The sequence below is a fragment of the Aulostomus chinensis genome, chromosome 10, assembly GCF_037954235.1.
Source record: "Aulostomus chinensis isolate RoL2024-O1b breed Wild chromosome 10, RoL_Achi_v1.0, whole genome shotgun sequence".
NCBI classification, from domain to species: Eukaryota; Metazoa; Chordata; class Actinopteri; order Syngnathiformes; family Aulostomidae; genus Aulostomus; species Aulostomus chinensis.
In genome coordinates this window covers 25,438,427-25,457,263 of record NC_141329.1, presented here as the reverse complement: position 1 = coordinate 25,457,263, position 18,837 = coordinate 25,438,427, and the positions used below count along the sequence as shown (strand labels likewise).

At 42.7% G+C, this 18,837-nt stretch overlaps 1 protein-coding gene across 2 annotated transcripts in view; it reads right to left on the bottom strand.

Moving 5' to 3' along the window:
• Window positions 1-18,837, bottom strand: part of pitpnm3 (PITPNM family member 3) — a 77,154-nt gene that overhangs the window by 15,564 nt on the left and 42,753 nt on the right. For both annotated transcript variants that reach the window (XM_086216630.1, XM_086216631.1), the window contains exons 4-10: window positions 17,820-17,890; window positions 17,475-17,695; window positions 8,442-8,631; window positions 7,178-7,300; window positions 6,063-6,250; window positions 3,180-3,334; window positions 2,400-2,570 (exon numbers count right to left, since the gene is read on the bottom strand). In XM_086216630.1, the coding sequence (XP_086072756.1) occupies window positions 2,400-2,570; window positions 3,180-3,334; window positions 6,063-6,250; window positions 7,178-7,300; window positions 8,442-8,631; window positions 17,475-17,695; window positions 17,820-17,890 (1,119 nt within the window). The remainder of the gene's footprint in view (window positions 1-2,399; window positions 2,571-3,179; window positions 3,335-6,062; window positions 6,251-7,177; window positions 7,301-8,441; window positions 8,632-17,474; window positions 17,696-17,819; window positions 17,891-18,837) is intronic.

The following is an 18,837-nucleotide window of genomic DNA, read 5'->3' as shown; positions in this document are numbered from 1 at the left end:
AGTTATTTCCTTTAAATGACGTGTGAGAACAGAAATACAGGCAGAAGTCTGAGGGGGAATGGTAGCATCGTGGCCTTGAAGCATCCTTCCAGCAAGAAGAGACTTAACTCAGCAGCCTCCCCCTCAGTCCTCACCATGCTCGCCACTTCCACACACAGACAAAGAGAAAATAACTGCAAAGCAAAAAAAAAAACAAACAAAAAAAGATCTTTACATTACAGCACCATTAGCTATTTGATCAATATGTATAAAAAACGATTGGATGTGCTCTCCTGGATGATCATATTTCCCATCGGACCATAGCTGAAATCAATAGGGAGAGGGCTTGTTTTCTCTATATTAGCAGCATTCATCATAATAAAAGCTCCACTGTTGATGACTCTTGATGTCAAAATCATACCCACCGGAGCCTGATTTGACTGGCTCTCAATGCCTTCATAACATCTAATTATTATATTACAAACTCAGAAATGGGTGGTGGCTGTTCTTGTTTCCTGTGTGTGAAAGTGTGTGTTTGTACAACTGTCCTGTGTGCTAATGTTTTTTTTTTTTTTTTATTTAAATGATAATTTGACAGCACCAAGCTGGAACAGGGACATAGCCTTATAATTAAAAGCCAGTAAAGCTGCAAGTCCTGTGCTGCGTGTCTGCTTTTTACCCTCCATCCTCTTCATCAGCGCGACTGGCTCTAAGAGGCGGCCTGCACCCTGCTCTGTACCTGCAGAACGTGATTAAGTTCATAAATCGCAGCGTCGGTATACAGTACACAAGAGCAGAGACAATGCTTGTTCATATCACGCATCATATGAGTTTGTATACAGCCAACATACGAGCAGAGGGATGATTCACTCTTCAGGCGTGTTCACACCAAACACACCTTTAGAATATCAAGCAATGAGATGATGAAAGCTCCTTTACACAACAACCAGTGTTTCCTTCATGTATGTCAATCATCAACTAGAAAAACGGAACCCGCTTCTCTTTCCATCTTCCAATCTTCCCCAATGCATCCGGATGACATTCTAATATTGCCAATATTACTTGGAAAGGATTTACAATGAGTCATTAGAATGTTTCAAAATCAGTTTCTACTCCTATCATACTGTGTGCATCTGTGGTAAAAAAGAAAAAGGCTCATTTTCTCATCAGTGAGATTGCACAGCTGATGAAGCTGCTGAGTGTTATAAGTAGCTCTAATAATTGAACGATGGATGTATTCATATTTTTTAAAGCCAGCATCAAACCACAAAGCTTTATCTTCTCATCTATGTTTGCAGGCTGTTAGCACAAGTGAGCCGTCCTACTTTCTCTCGTGGTTGTGGGTGGAGAGAGAACCAGGGGAAACGGGCGTTGCGTCATAACGGCTGTTTAGAGTGAGTCCCAAAAGTGAGCTAAACCGTGCCTCAAATAAATGAGAGGCTCATGAAGGACTCAGTTTCATCCACCAAACCCTGCAGGGGGATTGCAGTGCCATGTTCTATGTCTGGCAGACTTAAATCTCACATACTGTTCTGGATCCTCAGAGAGTAGCAGCAGGTCAAAGGTACAACACAAGAAAAAAATTCAGGCTTCAGGGTGATTGACTCTGCCCCTGCAGGACAAGCTCAGACAGACAGAGTTGAGGCTTTATGCGTGTTTCTGACTGTGTACATGTGCACCACCACTAAAACTAAATTACTGAGTCAATCCCTCTGCCACAGTAATCTAGTGGTTATAAAACTAACCATGAAAACCAGTAATGAGCTGAAATATTACTCCCTGAAGGGCACTTAACATTTTAGGTAAGAAATAAATGTCTGTATAATGAGGTAGAATACAGTGCTGCACCAAAAATGTCTGCTTTATTCAAAAATAACCTGAAAAAGCTGGAGTGTAAATTAATATTGAGAATACATCAGTAAATTTGGTCAAAAATCACTTTTTTTTGTCATTACTCAATAACAATAAATCTGCACTGTCCTTGACGAATTCAACTTTGATCTTTAATGAAACAAAACGACAGCAGCTGGAGGTAAAATCTACTTTACTCTCGTAGCGCCACCGAGCTCCTCAAGAGGCAACACTGGAGCGTTTACGACAACGCGGATCTCTCTGGAGCTGGTCGGCGCTGCAGTGATGATATACGAGCAGTGCTGTGTTCCATAATGTTGAGATAGTAGAACGCAGTGCAGGGAGGCAGAGGTCCAGACCAGATGACTTATAGAAGGAACTCAGCAATCTTATTCTTTAAGCTTGAGACGAACGGAGAGTGTTAGAATGTAAGATTGACTGTTAAACCGGGAGCTTCGCCCTCAGACTCCTTGGTCCTAGTCATCTTAATAGGGGAATACATTTTTCCCAGAAAACAGATTAACCAATGAAATAGTTCACAGCTACTCTTGCATGTCATCTTCTCTTACCTATTAGCATGGAGCGCCCATCACCCAGAGGGTAACGCTGGTAACGCGGCACAGCAAATGGTGGAAGCTTATGGAAGAGGGGCTGCAGCAGCGGCTCCAGCCTGGAGGCTGAGGGGTCCGACGGGTAGAACAGGTTGAAAATCTGAGAGCAGGCTGGATGAAGCATGCTCACTGAGGGTCAGAATACAGTGGACAGGAAAATTGGACCATAAGATGATGGATTTTAATGTGCAGAGTAGCAGTAATACAGAGAGAGTGATTTCTACTGGAGTGGGATTTAAAAATAACAGAGTAAGGCTTTTGAATGAATGAAAGAAAAATACCTGCAAATCCAAGAAGAAATATGATTTTAGAATATCATTTGTTCACCAAACTCATTTGTTTAACAATTGTTTCCCTCTGAGGGTCTCCTGCAGCCAACATGAGCTGCTGGTTCATTTCAGATTTCGCCTCATTCGATTAGTAGAAGGATTTTTGTTTGTAATGAACTATCCGTCTGAACTGTCAAGCTTGAAGAAAAACATTCTCTCTCTTTTTTTTTTTTTATAAAAGATTAGCTAAGAGCCGTTCAAACCAATGCTTTTAAAACCAGATGGGGAGAATTTGCACAGAAATAAACAGTTAAAATGATTCATGCATCAACGACATATTTCACTGCGATTTCAATCCATCAAACCTTTTGCACTTATGACTGATGAGCTGGTATTAGAACACACACACACACACACACACACACACACACACACACACACACACACACACAGATCTCTGGAGTCTTACCCTGGACGGCGGGCAGCACAGTGCGCCTCATGGCCAGCACCAACCCCAGCGGACAGCCCAGGAGGAAGCAATCTGACACCTCAAAGTCAAATCGACCAGGATTCAACAGCAGACTGGTGCTGCTGCCGCCGCGCACCTCAACCTCTTTCATCAAACTGAGGAGAGGCCAACAAATCTGGGATTAATCCTAACTGCGATATCATGTTTGAGCTCTAATTGTGGGTCTTCTGCTCTGACACACACCAGCTGGTCAATAAACTGAGAACATATCGAAGTGGATGAAATGAAACGTGCGAGTCCACAACACTGGACAGTTTTCATTCAAAAAGAAATCTGACACTAATTTTCACTAATGAGCATGCTGAATCTGAATGTGTGCATCTTGACACAGATGAGTCAGAGATGCTCTGTCCTGCCTCAACCGTACACCGACTTGTTTGAACACTCTGGGGGGGGGGGTTTTGTCGGCGCTGAGCCTTTATGACTCAGCCAAAGCAGGTCTTCGCTCAGCCTCAACGGCCTGCTTCATGCTCCAAGCTGTTTGAACAGCTGAGCTGGTCTCAGCCATGACCTGCTGCTGACAGGACAGCGCCTCGTTCTAGAGAGCTACCATTTCCCCATTAGCTCCCTTATGGGGAAGAGGGATTAGCCAACAGTCTGCAGCCATCTTTACAAGCCAAATCAATAGAGCTTTGTTTGCCTTCCCCTTCCATTTGGGTTGTTTTTTTTTCTTCTCATACTGTCATTACAAATTCAGTTCTTTATTCTATATCACTGCAGGAAAACCTCATAATTAAAACAACACTTTGAAGAAAATTTGGGCAGATTATCTACTTTAGTCGTGTAAATGATAATCAACATGAAAACAGGAAGACAGGCATGAAAGTGGCTCATGAATGCAGTAAATTACCAGCTGCTTCTCCAAAAGTGTTATTTAATGTATATTCACTACTTTAATGAGCTTTTGTATATTTCCGTTAATTTCTCCAATGTGGGGAAATGAAAACTCGTGATATGATCCTGGTCATTCATTTTCTTAATTAACACATACTGTAGGAGGACTCGTGTTTGCTTTGGCTGGTCTGCTTTGCTCAGATACTCAGAGTTAAAACACTGAGGTGGTGGGTAACATTACACATGGCGGATTTGATTAGCACTTGAGTGTGAAACATTGATATGCATTTGCAAAGATGCAAATGAAGGGGAATGTCAAGTTGATGAAGGTGTTTGAGATGCTTTTATTGTTCCTCTATGTTATAAGCAGCTCCATTACAATCTACTTAAACACCAGTGAGTTTATCCAAAAGCGGAGAAAACAAGTATTAAAACAGGAGCCCCCGCTGCTAGTGAGCGTGCACTCTCCTGGGATTCACGAGAGCAATGTGATGACTGTGGTCTCCCAGGTCCATCTGGAGACATCCAAAAGAACCACATGTAGACAGCTACCTAACTCAAGAGGGAAAGAGTAGGAAGTGGAGATGTAATGACCCTCTTGCTGACTGGGAAGGTCCACTGGGATGGTCAGGGGTCACCCAGTAGCAGAGATGACACCATCACATCAATCAGATACACAATGTGGCCTGGCTGTGAACTGACGGGATTCTATTTCCAGTCTTACTTGCATATGCATGTGTATGTGTGTGTGTGTGTGTGTGTGTGTGTGTGTGTGTGTGTGTGTGTGTGTGTGTGTGTGTGTGTGTGTGTCTGTGATGGTGTGAGACGAATGGGGCATTTGATTTTGAATGGCAACCCTGGCTGCTTGAAGTCAGTCAACATTGCAGCCCTCCAGAGAGCCCGACTAAATTCACCTGCAGTGTTCAGTCTCTCACATAAACTGGCTGACATTGGCAAAAACAGGCTATTTATAGCCCAGCAGAGGAAGGCGGGCAGGCAGGGAAGCCGAGCTACGGATATTGATAAAGAGCGGGAGCGAGACAGGGTGACAGATTGCAGGAGATGGCAGCTGGTGTGTAACACCTGGGTCATCCTATGAACACATTCATCAATTGATACATTTGGGGTGATAGAGAAGCCTTCTATGATCCACTGTTGCAATGTCACATGATAAAAATCAAGATGGATCTTCTGTTTCTGTGAATAGTCGACCGACGGAAATAAAAACCCAAATTGAAAACATTTAGTGAAAAGGTGAAACACAAACTGAAACTTCAAGAATAGGGAAAGAAAAAGCTGATTTATTCTAAAAAGTGTGACGTTTCGAGCACTAATGCGCCTCAGACTGACTAATTTATGGCCATGCATTTTTAAAGAAATGAAAAATCATTCAAATGTAGTTCTTTTTTTTTTTTTTTACTATTTATAGCCAGCAGAACTCTGCGAAGATTTGCAATAACAAAGTGATATTGGCATCATTTTGACAGATATTCAGTTTGCATTTATATTTGTGATTTTAATGGCAATGTTTTTGTATTTGTTTTTTCTTCATTTGATAAAAAAAGCTTTTAAAAAATATATGCCTGTTTCTTGGGTCCGCGCTAAAAAAGACAAGGCTCCTGATGCCTGAAGAATATAAACTGATATAAGGCTGGGGCATTTCTGTTGCACTGCACAGTCTCACGCAATATCCAGTAGAAGACAGTTTGAAATTCTGCAGATTTTCCTTTGCTGTGCACTCAGTGTCATCTAATACAAGATTATGCTTTTGCTCTGATGGAATTCCATGTTATATGCTGTAAATATACAATATTGACAGATGAGGAACAATCACTCACTTGCAGCATTGGACGTGATCTCAGGAGTCAAAAAGTTAAAATCTCAAATCCAAAACAAGTGTATTGTTGTACTGTATGATGTACGGTACAACATGTTATTGGCCAGCAAGATGTGTGTGTGTGTGTGTGTGTGTGGTGCACGCTACTTCACCTGGAAAAGAAACTGTGCTGGCCCGTGGATGAGGTGTCTCCGTCATAGGAGTCACTCTGCTTCCGGCTGAGCGGGGGCCCATCCTGGCTGTGCCCCTCGTTTGGGGCAGAGATATCGATGTTGCTCTTACTCAACCTTTTACTCGAACTCAGACCCGGACTGGACTCTTGGAGGAGGCCAGAGTTATCCTGAGAAGGAGGAGGAGAAGAAACGTTACAGAATTAAACACAATCAGATGGGAGTTGATAGATTTTCCCAAGTGAGAAGTGAAATGTAGAAGGGACAGCCGGTGCAATTATACGGGAATTTGAATAACAAAGTGGTGAGGTGAGGAGGAATTACACACACACCAATATGAGCATCCTGTTTTCGACTTAAAACACAGATGTTGAACAAATCTATCTCAGGCACACCACAGTAGCTCTGGATAATCCGATCCCAATGAAATATTTCTCATTCATGGACTGTGCGCTCCATTATTTACAGTATTTCTATGCAGCTTTTAGAACAGGGGTCTCAAACCCTCCACTTCCCACACAACCCTCCATGTGATGGCAACATATAGTTAAATTTCTCTTATTATTACTGTTAGTATTCAGAGTTATTCAGGGTTGTAGGCAGTTTCCACATACAAATACAGAAAAACTTCATGAACAAATATCCCTTCAGAAGGCATATCCTCCTGGTTACATTTCCCTTGTGGATAAGCATGAGTAGAACACAACAGTGGAAAGAAAACTAGAAAATATCGAGGGCTCAGCAACACACCAATATGTCTTTGACTTCAAGTGGCCCACTTGCTACAAACAGCAGCCCCCCAGGTATTTTGAGATGGAGACCTCTGCTTTAGAAAGACATATTTCCACTAGTGAAGCCTCAGCAGAGTTGAAAAATGAACAAGATTTTTTATTTTACTTTTTGCTGGTGTTGGAGAGGGGATGAGGAATTTAGCCGGGGACAAGTGCTTGCTTTAACTAATTAACTCCACTAATGAAGACACAGTATCACACACAGGTATCCAATCTTGATCTTTTGCAGTAATCTCTTAATAAAGCACCATTTTCTTTCACCAGTCATTAATAGTGTCTCTCTCCGTACAGTCAGCCAGCTCCCACCTTCAGACTCTCCGTGCTATTGTTCCTGCTGCTGTAGTTGGGGCTGCCGGGCCTTTGGTGGTTGCTGAAGCACAGAGCATCAAAGCAGAGAACACCTCCCACGCAGTCGCCCATCAGGCATACCTGCTCAAAAAAATATACATATCACTTCAGAACCCTCCACATCGATGAGAAACACTGGAGATGCATGAATGAACAGCAAAAGAAATACAAATAATACCAGTTTTTGCATTCACTTGGTTATGACGCAACGTGACAAAAATAGCTCTTCGTGTCAAGTGTGTGTAACTAGCACTTCTTCCAGATCTGCTGACACTGTGGGAACTTTCTTGTCACCAGCTTTGTTGAGCACGCTTGAGTTTGTTTTTTTCAAGCAGTGCCCGCACGCTACATCCTCAAAACTGGCTATGAAACAGATAGTACTCCTGGGAGGTGACAGGAAAGTAATGAAAAAGAAAAAGGAAAAAAAGAAGAGCAGTCTGCAGATCAAATATTGAAGAGTACACGACAGATTTCATTCCATCATCTTCGTAACCAAACACATGTATAAATAAAGCAAGAGGACGAAACACATGTCTGATTACACACAAGTCTCTAAAGTCCTCGTCAGGGGACGGAAATGATCAAAGTAGCACAACCTTCACTGTCTCTCCGCAAAGGCAGAACTAATCAGAAATGATGGACATCAGTGTGGTTGCAATTACCTTTACTGTAATCACTTGTGGGACCTGTACCTCTTTTTGTTTTAGCTGTTTCTGATTGAGTAATCAAGATGGTATTGACCCGTGTTTCATCATCGCACGCCATCAAGGCCTGACAAGCTGAAGGTTTACAAATCAACCGCAGCTTAACTTAAATAAACCCAAAGTCAATTATGCATGCATATATATATATATATATATATATATATATATATATATATATATATATATATATATATATATGTATGTATGTATGTATTTTTTTGCTACACTGGCTTTTTAATTCCTCCTGTCACATAGAGTTTATGATTTAAGAGAAGTTATCTCAGACCTTGAACTGAACATATTTTAAACAACAAACATGGACCATTTCTTGGTTGGAAAAAGTGGTTGTTAAAATCTTAGTTCTTGTAATCTAGAGCCCTCCAAGAGTTTACCAAGCCCACTCAAAAGTAGTCTTTACTTCCTTTGACGACCGTTGACTTCTGCTAAACTGCCTCATTACTCAGCGAGAGGGAGTTTGGAGTGTAGGGAGTCTCCAATCACCACAAGGCGACACAGACCTGACCCGTGAATCCCTGGCCATCCTCTGATTGCAGGAAGCTGTGGTAGACCTGGTTGGCCCGCGCGATGACGGTGGCAACGGCGTCCTGGTAGCGCGGGGAGACAATAGCAAGGAGGGGGAGGGCAGCGAGGGGCAGGTGGTCCACACTACTGGATACACAACTCTCATCGTAGCTGTACGGGTTCAAGCTGAAGCAGGAGGAAGGGGGGAAGAAAGACAAAAGTATCAGAAGCAATTGACTGCATAATCGCTTTGTTGGTGACTCAGATTTTCATAAACTTCCAAGTCATTTTTCTAATGCTCAGTGACGTTAAAAGGAGGTCAGAGAAAGTTGATGATGTCTTAAAGTTTCTCTTGCGATAACCTTCCCCTGAACTATCGCATTCTTACTCTTCTCCGATATGGGGATGACTCACTTTATCTGATTTGAGACTTTTCTGCAACAGCATGATCTGTGTGTGTGTGTGTGTGTGTGTGTGTGTGTGTGTGTGTGTGTGTGTGTATGAATACACAATCACATAAACCTGCACCAGTAACACTTTGTGTCTTCTCCGGTGTGTAGACTTTATTGAATGTGTCTGTTGAAATGACAGTGAACATGCAGAACAAGCGAAAGCCTTCATGTGACAGCATGAGGAAACAGTAAAAGATGGCATTGCCCAGCACTCTCTCCTTGAGCAGCAATTCCAACCCTGTCACCATCCATCACACACTGGGATGACACGGAGAAGCACACCAAGGCTGAAATACATCAGAAACCACAGAGGAACACGGCCTCTCCGTGAGCACGTTCCATTGTAACATTACTACAAAGCTGTGAACACTCCATGTGATGTGACCACGTTCTCTGTTTCTTCTTCTTCATCTATGACCTTCACGTGAAGCACAGTTAGATTTTCTGCACTGCTTTTTATCAGCGTTACGGACGAATATTCATCTTTCAGCGGGTGACAAGACACAATAATTATCTCTAACAACTTTATCTAGGAGAGAGGAACCTTCTCCAAATTCAGCAGGACATCACGCCTGGTCGGATAACACATGACCTTTTGGGCATGGGTAACTAAACAATGATGGTAGTGCGTCATCTCTACAAGAGTTTAACGGGTATCCACTCGCACACGGCGGTATTGCACCATCTGAGCACTCAGGAGGGCGCAGGTTCAAATGTATGAAGATGTTGTCACTGGTCTCCTTTCTAACAACGGGTGGTGATGTTAGTTTCTATTAAAATATCAAATACGTACTAACTCTTGACTCTAAAACCTTTCGTTAATTTCCCAGTAGAGTACCAGTCGAGGTGTGTGCTCGCTGCGTGTATCTGCGAGAAAATCTTAACAAGGATTCCAGTGCTTTTACAGTAACTGCTCTGCATTACAAGCTTGTTTTACTGCGTTTTCTTTTATAGAGACGATACTTTATGGAGTTTCATCCGTACAAGAAGCTTTACTCGGAGGAATCTTCCTGTGGATTCGTCACAAGTATCGCACAGCAATGAGGCGAGACACACCCCAGGATGTGGCTCTGATAGGTAGCTCTGCAGTACCACCTCTGTTTTACGTAGTACTGGAGCTGTTCTCTCAAGCGTGGCGCTTTTGAGACAGATTGTACACTTTGAGCAACTTCTGTGCAGATTTGTAAGAAAACAGGAAAGGAAGAAAACCTTTGTAATGTATTCTGTGCCCCTGGAAAGAACTGCACAGCTATTTGCATAACAGCAGTGTGACTCATTTTATAGAAACTACTGTGCAGAAGATTAAGCTCAGGCAATTCAAGTGCAGAAAACACTGTGCATCATATGTCAGTAGGAAAAATGCCTAAAACTAAATTCCATCTAATAATTTCATATCCAAATCATGATTATTTGTTTATCAGGTGGCTGCTTATTAAGTTTACTGTGAGAGGGAAATCCCAACATCCCAGCTAAGTGCCAGTGAGGGTTTGGTTTAAACTTTGTAGTCGAATCTCCTTGATCTTATTAGAGTCTAGTTAATACTGCTGCTCTTGTGCTCTTCAGAAAACATACACACACTCCCAGTGAGAACACAAGGAAGCTCCAATTAATATTCCAAACACACGACTCCGCTTCTGGCGGGTTCACAAGCCACAGGACAGAAACAGAGGTTCAACACCTGCTGCACAGATCAACAACCGTCAGGTGAGACACTCATTATTTGCATTGGATAATTAGTTGATCATACAAGTGCGTGTTAGTATTAGTGCCACGCAGAAGCCACTGTTTTGCATTCAAAAGACATAAATGATCGGTTTGTTTGTGCAGCTACACGAGACAAGCTGTTTATTTGTTGAGACAGTTTGAATAAAGGATGGCTAGCTGGTTATTCTCTGTTTAGAATCAATGGTCCTAATTAATTTGAGGCGATCATTAAGACCTTTGTCCGTACAAACAAAGCTGCTCTTCCAAACAATCCCAATTCCCTTTGGATTTAATTGATCTATTAGATTGTAGGGATCCTAATTAAAGGGGCGGCATGGCTCCCAAGTAGTTTAGCTACCAAGGAGTTGCAGGTTTGTTTCTCACATTCCGTGATGATGGTGTCAAAGTGTCCTTGAGCAAGCGACTGTGTGAGGGTATGAGGCCAGGCTTTGAAGCGCATTGTCTACAGCCACAGGAATTTAATCATCAAATAAATATGAAAATAAGCCCGTTTAACTGTGATTCCCCACAAAATGCTGGTTATGATGGTTAGCCATGATGGTGGCTAAGCTAAACAAAAGCAGTGAAATTGATGGCCACAAACAGATGCAGCTCTGCCCGTCGCCAACATCCTTACATCGGCAACTGGTAATTTAAACACACGACACGGCTACATCTGCTCCCTGAAAGAAGAACATCAACAGAGCTCTGAATGGCAGGGGAGCGCGCTCCATGTCTGCCTTTGTCATTGAAAAAATAGGAGTCATTCACTGACAGCATTTTGCCTATTTACATCTGTCTGATTCAGGAGTAAATGCAAGCGATATGAAAAGAGAATACGCTGATTGAGAAGTTGCTACAGTGCAACTCTTTCAACATGCATTTTAGAGAAAAAGCTGCTGTGTCGCAGGCTGAAGCTGAACGCAGATCAGTTGAAGTTTGATCTGGGGAACAAGTGAGCTTCACAGTTTAGCACTGTACCATTGATGATGAAGCTATAATGCATCATATCATATTTATACTTAAGTAAACAATTACATTTGTTTTTTCTGACCTTTTGCATTTTTTTCCTCCACCGTTTTACAGCTGAAACTGTACCAACGGCGTAAACTGGCAGGGAGCATAAGCGCATCCCCACAGCTCTTACTGACAGAAAATGGAGACAAAAGTGACAAATTTGTTTTGATTATTCAAAAAAAGAGTTAAGAACTCAGTCAACAACGCCAATGAGATGACAGGACAACGTCTCTACTCATGTACAAAGAGAAAAGTTCAGGTGTTTCTCACTGTGCCATGATTACATAATGATGGGGGGATCTATTAACAACAGTGAGGAAGAAGATAAGGCTGAGTGAGTTAATTAAACGTGAAATCAGCTTCATCTTATGCAGCATAACCTTGAGATAGATTCTGCTAGGCTTCCTTGCCACCCTCTTGCCTTCTCCACATAATGTCAAACAGAAAACCCTGAAGTCTGTCAGATTCCAGCTTAATTGCTCTCTGCTCTGGCTTAGCACTGTGCAATAACAGCGATGGCCCTCTGCAGTCTCTTAATTAGAGAGAGGGCCAGGAAATAGTCGCGGCTGCAGCTGATGATTGCCAGAATAATGAGTTGCTCTCTCTCTGCCTACCTCACTGAACGGCTCACTGGCTGTGCATCCGGACGAGTGGACTTCCTTCTCTTCTTCCTCATACGATAAAGTATTAATCCATGTCTAACCCTAAATCTACTGACTTAGGAATCAATGGTATTTTTCTCACCAGGTACCCAGGTGAGGTTTTTAGTCGTTGAAATGTTTCTATTCCTTCGAACTGTGACAGACGCGCTGTGTTGGCTGCCAGAAGAAATCGATTTGGAAACCTTTTTCACTGTTGCTGTTAATTGGACACACTATGTTAGGGATTCAGACTTTTTCCAGCGAGTTTTGAGTGGGATGCGTTCATGCGTGGGTGTTTGAGGATTGCGTGTTTGTGTTGTCGTGACATCCAGTTCGTAGCCAGGTACCTTCATTAGCAGACACAGCTAATGATGAGCTCTAAGAGACTCTCGTGGAACAACCGAATGTCTGCGCGCACGCATGCATGCGCACACACACGCACACACACACGCGCACACACACGCACGCACACACACACACACACACACACACACACAGCAATACCAGCTGAGATGTGAATTCTCTAGGGACACATCCTACAGTACATAATAATAATAATAATAATAATAATAATAATAATACTCAATCAAGCTGTCTGAAGTGTTTGTTTATGTGAAAGTTTGCCTCTGAGGTGCTAAGAGCTTTTGCCACCTCCATGTGTCGTGTGATTTTCAGCCAAGCTGTTTCCCTGAATGAGAGGAAATTAGCCACACAGCGGCAATTCCTTCATGCATGGCTGCCTGTTCCTTGAATGTTTATGTTGTCACACAAATAAACGAGGCCATACACACCCACGCATCCAACACTCTCATTAGCGTAAACACGGACAAGAAATGTAGTGGAATAAGTATTCGTCCGTGTGTGTGTTTGTGTGTGTGTGTTTGTGTGTGTGTGTGTGAATGCTTCGTGGTTGTACATATTGTGAAAGTATGTATTGTAGAGTGCAACATGGTCACTGCCCATTGCAGTCAGGAGACATGACCACAACAGGCAGTCAACGACATGCTGCTAACAGGAGGAATAAAAACACAGCACAGCACAGTTGGGCTACCAGCTGTGTAGAAGCCTCAATTCAAGATTAGATGCACAAATTTGATGAGAAAATGCAAAAAACAACCGACAAAAAAAAAAAAAACTTGGTGCAAAATAAATGTAAGAGCATGAACGATGTGTCAAATGCAACGTTTTTAGTATTGCGCTTTCTATTTTGGGCTGGTTTTGCACTGGGTATCTCAAGAGAATTGTAGCATTGTTTCGACTCAATATACTCAACACAAATTGGAACGCAACACTTAGATTTTGTGAAAGTATGGGTAAAACAAGAATAGCCCGATAATTTAGGTACATTCAGTCAAATATATGCAACGGACACATTCACCAAAAAAAATGTACCCTGGGAGGCCAGCAGCAGTCAGAGAACAGAATTGTTTTCATCTTCCTTAAACTGTGTACACAACCTAGCGGCACAACAATGAGATTTAGCACCTGACCCTGCGAGCAGACATGTTCCCTTGGATGATCTGAAGCTCTGTCTAACATCCATGACTTACATCATCCCAGGCCATACCTCGTAAGGACCTCACGAACTGTACACACAACTGTTTGCTGACAGTGAGTCCATCAAATATGTGGGTTTCACCACTGATTGTTTCTGTTCCTCAGCTGTAAGTATAACTGCTCAAATACCCTGAACCCCAAACAATGTTGTGACAAATCATTCTATCAATATGCATGAAAACCTGCACCCTGCAACGAGAATACGCTGACTGCAGGATGTCAAAACACCACATCTAAAGGGGACTGTCCTTTGATCAGCCAGCTAATTCTATTTGCATGTAGAAATAAATGACAGAAACAAATACATTTTTCTCTGTGCCCCATTTTATTCTTGGTGCCCTGTTTAAGGGATCTATGGTGTCAGGCGACGGGCAGATGGCGCTGTGTGTGTGTGTGTGTGTGTGTGTGTGTGTGCGTGCGTGCGTCAGGGGTGTGTTCAGCTTCATTTTGTTTTTAGAGGGCACATAATCAGAGAGTAAACCATGGCACACAGAGGGAGTCGCTAGACAACTATTTATTTATAGGTGTGTTTAGGGAGTGACATCACTCAAACCAATCAAGAGAGCCTTGTGTCTTTGCCTTTGAAGCCCAGGTTGCTCCAGGACTTGGCGTGTTGCTGTTACTGATGCACACATTTCAACTTGGGAGACGCACCTGAAGAAGCGAACCTCTGTGTCCACCAGGTGAAGGTGCACAAGCACATCCTATGTTTATACATGGAGCAGCAGGAATCCACTTAAACCATCGGAGGTTATGCAGGCCTGGGAGGAGGTGGCGGCAAGCGTTTCCCCATTTTTGGGTGCCAGCAGAACCACGGCATTTTGTTTGGAAACTCAAAGTGTGACTAATAGCTGTAAGTACCTCCATGACTTCACTGTCAGTACCTGAAACTAAATGCTATTGACATTCCTACATTTGCATTACTTTTGTAACAAAATAAGAATTTGCAAAAAAGAATAAATGCATTTGCTTCACAGAATAAAAAACACAGTAAGCCTCTGTGTGCAACCGTATGATGGCAGTGAGTCATGTATTTGAACCTTTGTCCTCGCAAGCTGCCTGCAGGACATAACGAAAGAATTTGCAATTAAAAGAACCAAAGCAATTACAAAGGTTACTAGTTTAATATTCCACATATGCCACATGCTTGCAGAGGCTGAGAAATGTCATCAACATACAAAACAACGCTGCACTTTCTGGGTCTTCGGTCAATCTCAATTAACCTTTACTACCTTAGCTAAGCAGGCATTTGTGTCTCGATGCTAATTTCCGCATGCATTCAAAGTGCGCACATTCTTCACGTTCTGCCTTAAACAGTACAACGCTAATTAATTTAAAAAAGGACTGTCAATCAAACGAGTGAGCATGCTGGTTAAATACACCCGAGACACTTCAGCAAATTGTTTGAGATGCATGTGCTGCTAATAACCACTGACTGTATATTGAGTGGACATATCTTCCTCGTCAGATAATTCCTCAGTGTTCTTTCTCATGGCCAGCAGGGGGCGACAGCTGTGGTAGCAAAAAGCAGCCAGATTATAGAGAAGTCCATCAGAAAATAACCCAATTTGTCACTTCATTTATGAACCCAGTAAATGTTTTCTGGCATGTATGGTATCACCAGATGTTGTCATTGTGTTTTCCAAATATCTTGGGGAAAAGAGAAATTTACTTTTTAAAATTCACAATGTTTACACGTGTTTTTCTGTGTGTATGAAATGTGAATACTGGCAAATATCAGATATTAATCATAACCGGCCCAAACGCTCTGCATCTCATTGGTCCCTCCCACACACAAGTGCACAGGCAGAAATTTCTTTATTATGATTATGTTCCCATGTGCTTTTCTGTGTACTAAAATGTCATCTGTGGAAAACAAAAGGGGTCCATGCAGCATTAGTTCAGGAATAGCACCGAGGTTGAGAGAGGCATCAGCTGTTGCACAATCACAGTCGCACTCACTCGGCTGTGTTTCTATCAGCTGAAAATCAACACCCAATCATATGTTGGTGTACATCAAACCAAACCTCTCTCACTCTTTATCTTCACTCATGCACATCACCATTTCCATCCACCACCTTGCCCTATAGAACAAACATGTTCTCGCTGACAGGACGGTCATTTACTGTCAACATGATATAAGACTTCAGCAAACTCTTCAATGCCTCTGTGACTTTAGGAACCAGAGGCTTTTTCCCCACATTAAATCTACCTTATCAGATAATGTAGCCTATGAATGATCAAATAATTGACTTTACTTGATAGATGTTTAAAAAAAGTCGTGACTTCTTCCATCTCTCCAAGCTATAAACACCATTTTCCTCCACCCAAGTGTAACTAGGTCAGTAGGAAGCCTGTGAAAATAGGCAGTTACAGAGCATAATAGCAGCTGAAGTGACACCGAAATTAAACTGACATCCGCCGTCATTCCCCCCGTCCCATTAGAGCAACAGGCCAACATTTGTGAGGCTAAGTTCAACATATGCTGCCTTTTAAAAGCACTGAGAGAGTCAAAAATGTAGCAAGATAAATGGCTTAAACCCGGGTTATTACACTGGCTCCCCTACCCCCCCCCCTCCCCTTTTTGCAGACAGCTTTAAAGGCAGAAGCATGACTAACTGTAAGGGCCAAGCAAGATGTGTGTGTGTGTGTGTGTGTGTGTGTGTGTGTGTGTGTGTGTGTGTGTGTGTGTGTGTGTGTGTGTGCGTGTGTGTGTAAAAGATCCAGACAATGACATACGTGATCAGGCTGCATGGGTGACAGATTAAAGGATGACACAACATTAAGTGTTTAATAAGAAGCTACAGAACTAGAACAGATAAGCACCTGAACTGCTTCATTGCTCCTCCACATAAAGTCTCTGAAACTCTACAGGACAAATTGCATTTTCAAAAAAAAAAAAAAGGCTCCATTTGGAGATGGGATGATGATGGACATGGCTAACACACCACCACATAGTTTCTCATGGGTGTTAAGATTGGTTTATTTTCATTCCAAACAAATTATGTGATTAGTGTTTACTATTTTTCTCTGCTCAGGTTTCCTCTTTAAAGGTAAAATCTTAACATGCTCGCTATGTTCTTCTTATTTCCCAACATAGGGGGCAGCACATGACTACACCTGGAAAGAAACAGGGAAATGCTAACTCATGTAGCATGAGCTGAAGATGACACTCTCAATATACGTGGTCATTTAGACTCAACACTTTGGTTAGTGACAGAGAGAGGGAGACAGGTTCAGCCCAAATAAGGTCATACTGTAACCAAGGTTCCTATTCATGTGACATCCTACACATTTGATACGCTAAGTTTTGGTGTCTCCTGTGTTTCCTTGCAATACCAAATCATGGACCACACTGCAGCTCAGGTAATACCCCACATTTTGCTGGGTGAAGAGCTTTGGAGAGTGGCCTAATGAGTCGTAGCATCAGTTAATTCTTCAGTGTCCCTACTTGAGGAACAAATTGGGTTTGCAAGACAAGTAGTAGGAGTCACAAGCTCGGTGTTGATAAATCCCAGTTCCCAGTTCCCCTCTAACTTCCACCTCTCCGTAAGTGGCAAAATATGAACAACATCTCATCTGAGAATCATCCAGATATGACACACTTGAAATGACGGGTGCAAATTCGGCTAATGAAATGCTCTGTCCTGGCACTCACTTGGACACCAGAGAGAAGGCTTCAGCGCACACGGCTGGACACGGCACCAGTTTGATCATCACATGTTCTGCAGCTGCCTGGAAATGCGCCCGTGTGACCTTGTCCAGCACTGATGCCAGGGTAGCTACATCTCCAGCCTTTGTGCTGGGGTCCCCACCTGCTGTGTCCAGGATGTTTCCACCGTGCACCACCAGCAGCAGCACATGGGTCCTACATTTGCTCTGCAAAAAAGATTTCAGGTAGAGTTGAAAAATAAAAGGAGAGGCTCAAAGAATAGAGGGGACATTTTGTGAAAGCAGTGGGGCTGCATGGAGAATCAAATAACTGGTAATAGCGCAATACTACCTCTGTGTCCTCCAGGCCTTCGATGCTGCTCTGAGGGGCACAGCGTGGACCGCCCAGCTGGTACAGACCCTCTCCATTGGGTGAATAAGATAAGGAAAGAAAGGATAATATAGAAAGAAAAGGGAAAGAAAGAGTGACCATGGGAGCCAGATATAAGCTGCATAAAATGGCTGATTGTTGAATAAGTTCAATAACATTAATGCCTTTACTTTAACCTGGGTTGAACGCAAAGTTCTCATGTCTTCAGATTCAGGAGTCAATGCTGATGACATACAATTCATAGCCACATCATGCATCTGGACTTTATGCTTGAGAAAACACCTTTTTTCTTGAAAGATGAAGGCACAAAGATGATTTTCATCCCAATGTAGACGACTGGAAGTGCTTTTCTAGCTCTCTCTCTTTCTCTCTGGCGCCACATATCATGGGAACCTGGCCAAACTCATTACCCTCTCCGGAAGCCTGTGCACACGGTGTCATCTTATTCCTGAGTTTGTCTCCTTTTTCTATTTTCTCTCTCCTAGCTCACGGCACAGCACTGTGCTTTGCTCACTAGTTGTTTATTTGGCCTCCTCATCTGGGACCGACTGTCATGGGAGGCTCTCACAGACTCACGCACTGTCAACTCCCTTCTACTCCATTCCCAACCCCACAGCCCTCTGCCTGCTTGTCTCCAACAAACCAGCGCCCACAGGAGACTTAGCACACTGCTATTTTGGTCACAAAGTAACAGGAAATCAATGGAGGGAGGTTCTTCTTCTACTATCCCCCCCAGAACAAGGAAGGTAAACAGAAAGCCCCTTTAAAAACCTTGTGAAGTATTTCAGTGCAAAAACTGTGGGACCTCGCAGCCGGCTGAAAGACTCTCGGTGAGAAGGTGGTTTTACTTCCGTAAGGTTGGATTTAAGCAGAACATACATTTGTTGTTTTTGGAAGAGGTAGGTTGTCACTGTCAAAGTAGAAAGTGGATTTGCTGCAGACACAAAAGATCTATTACACTTAGTTGAATATGAACCAC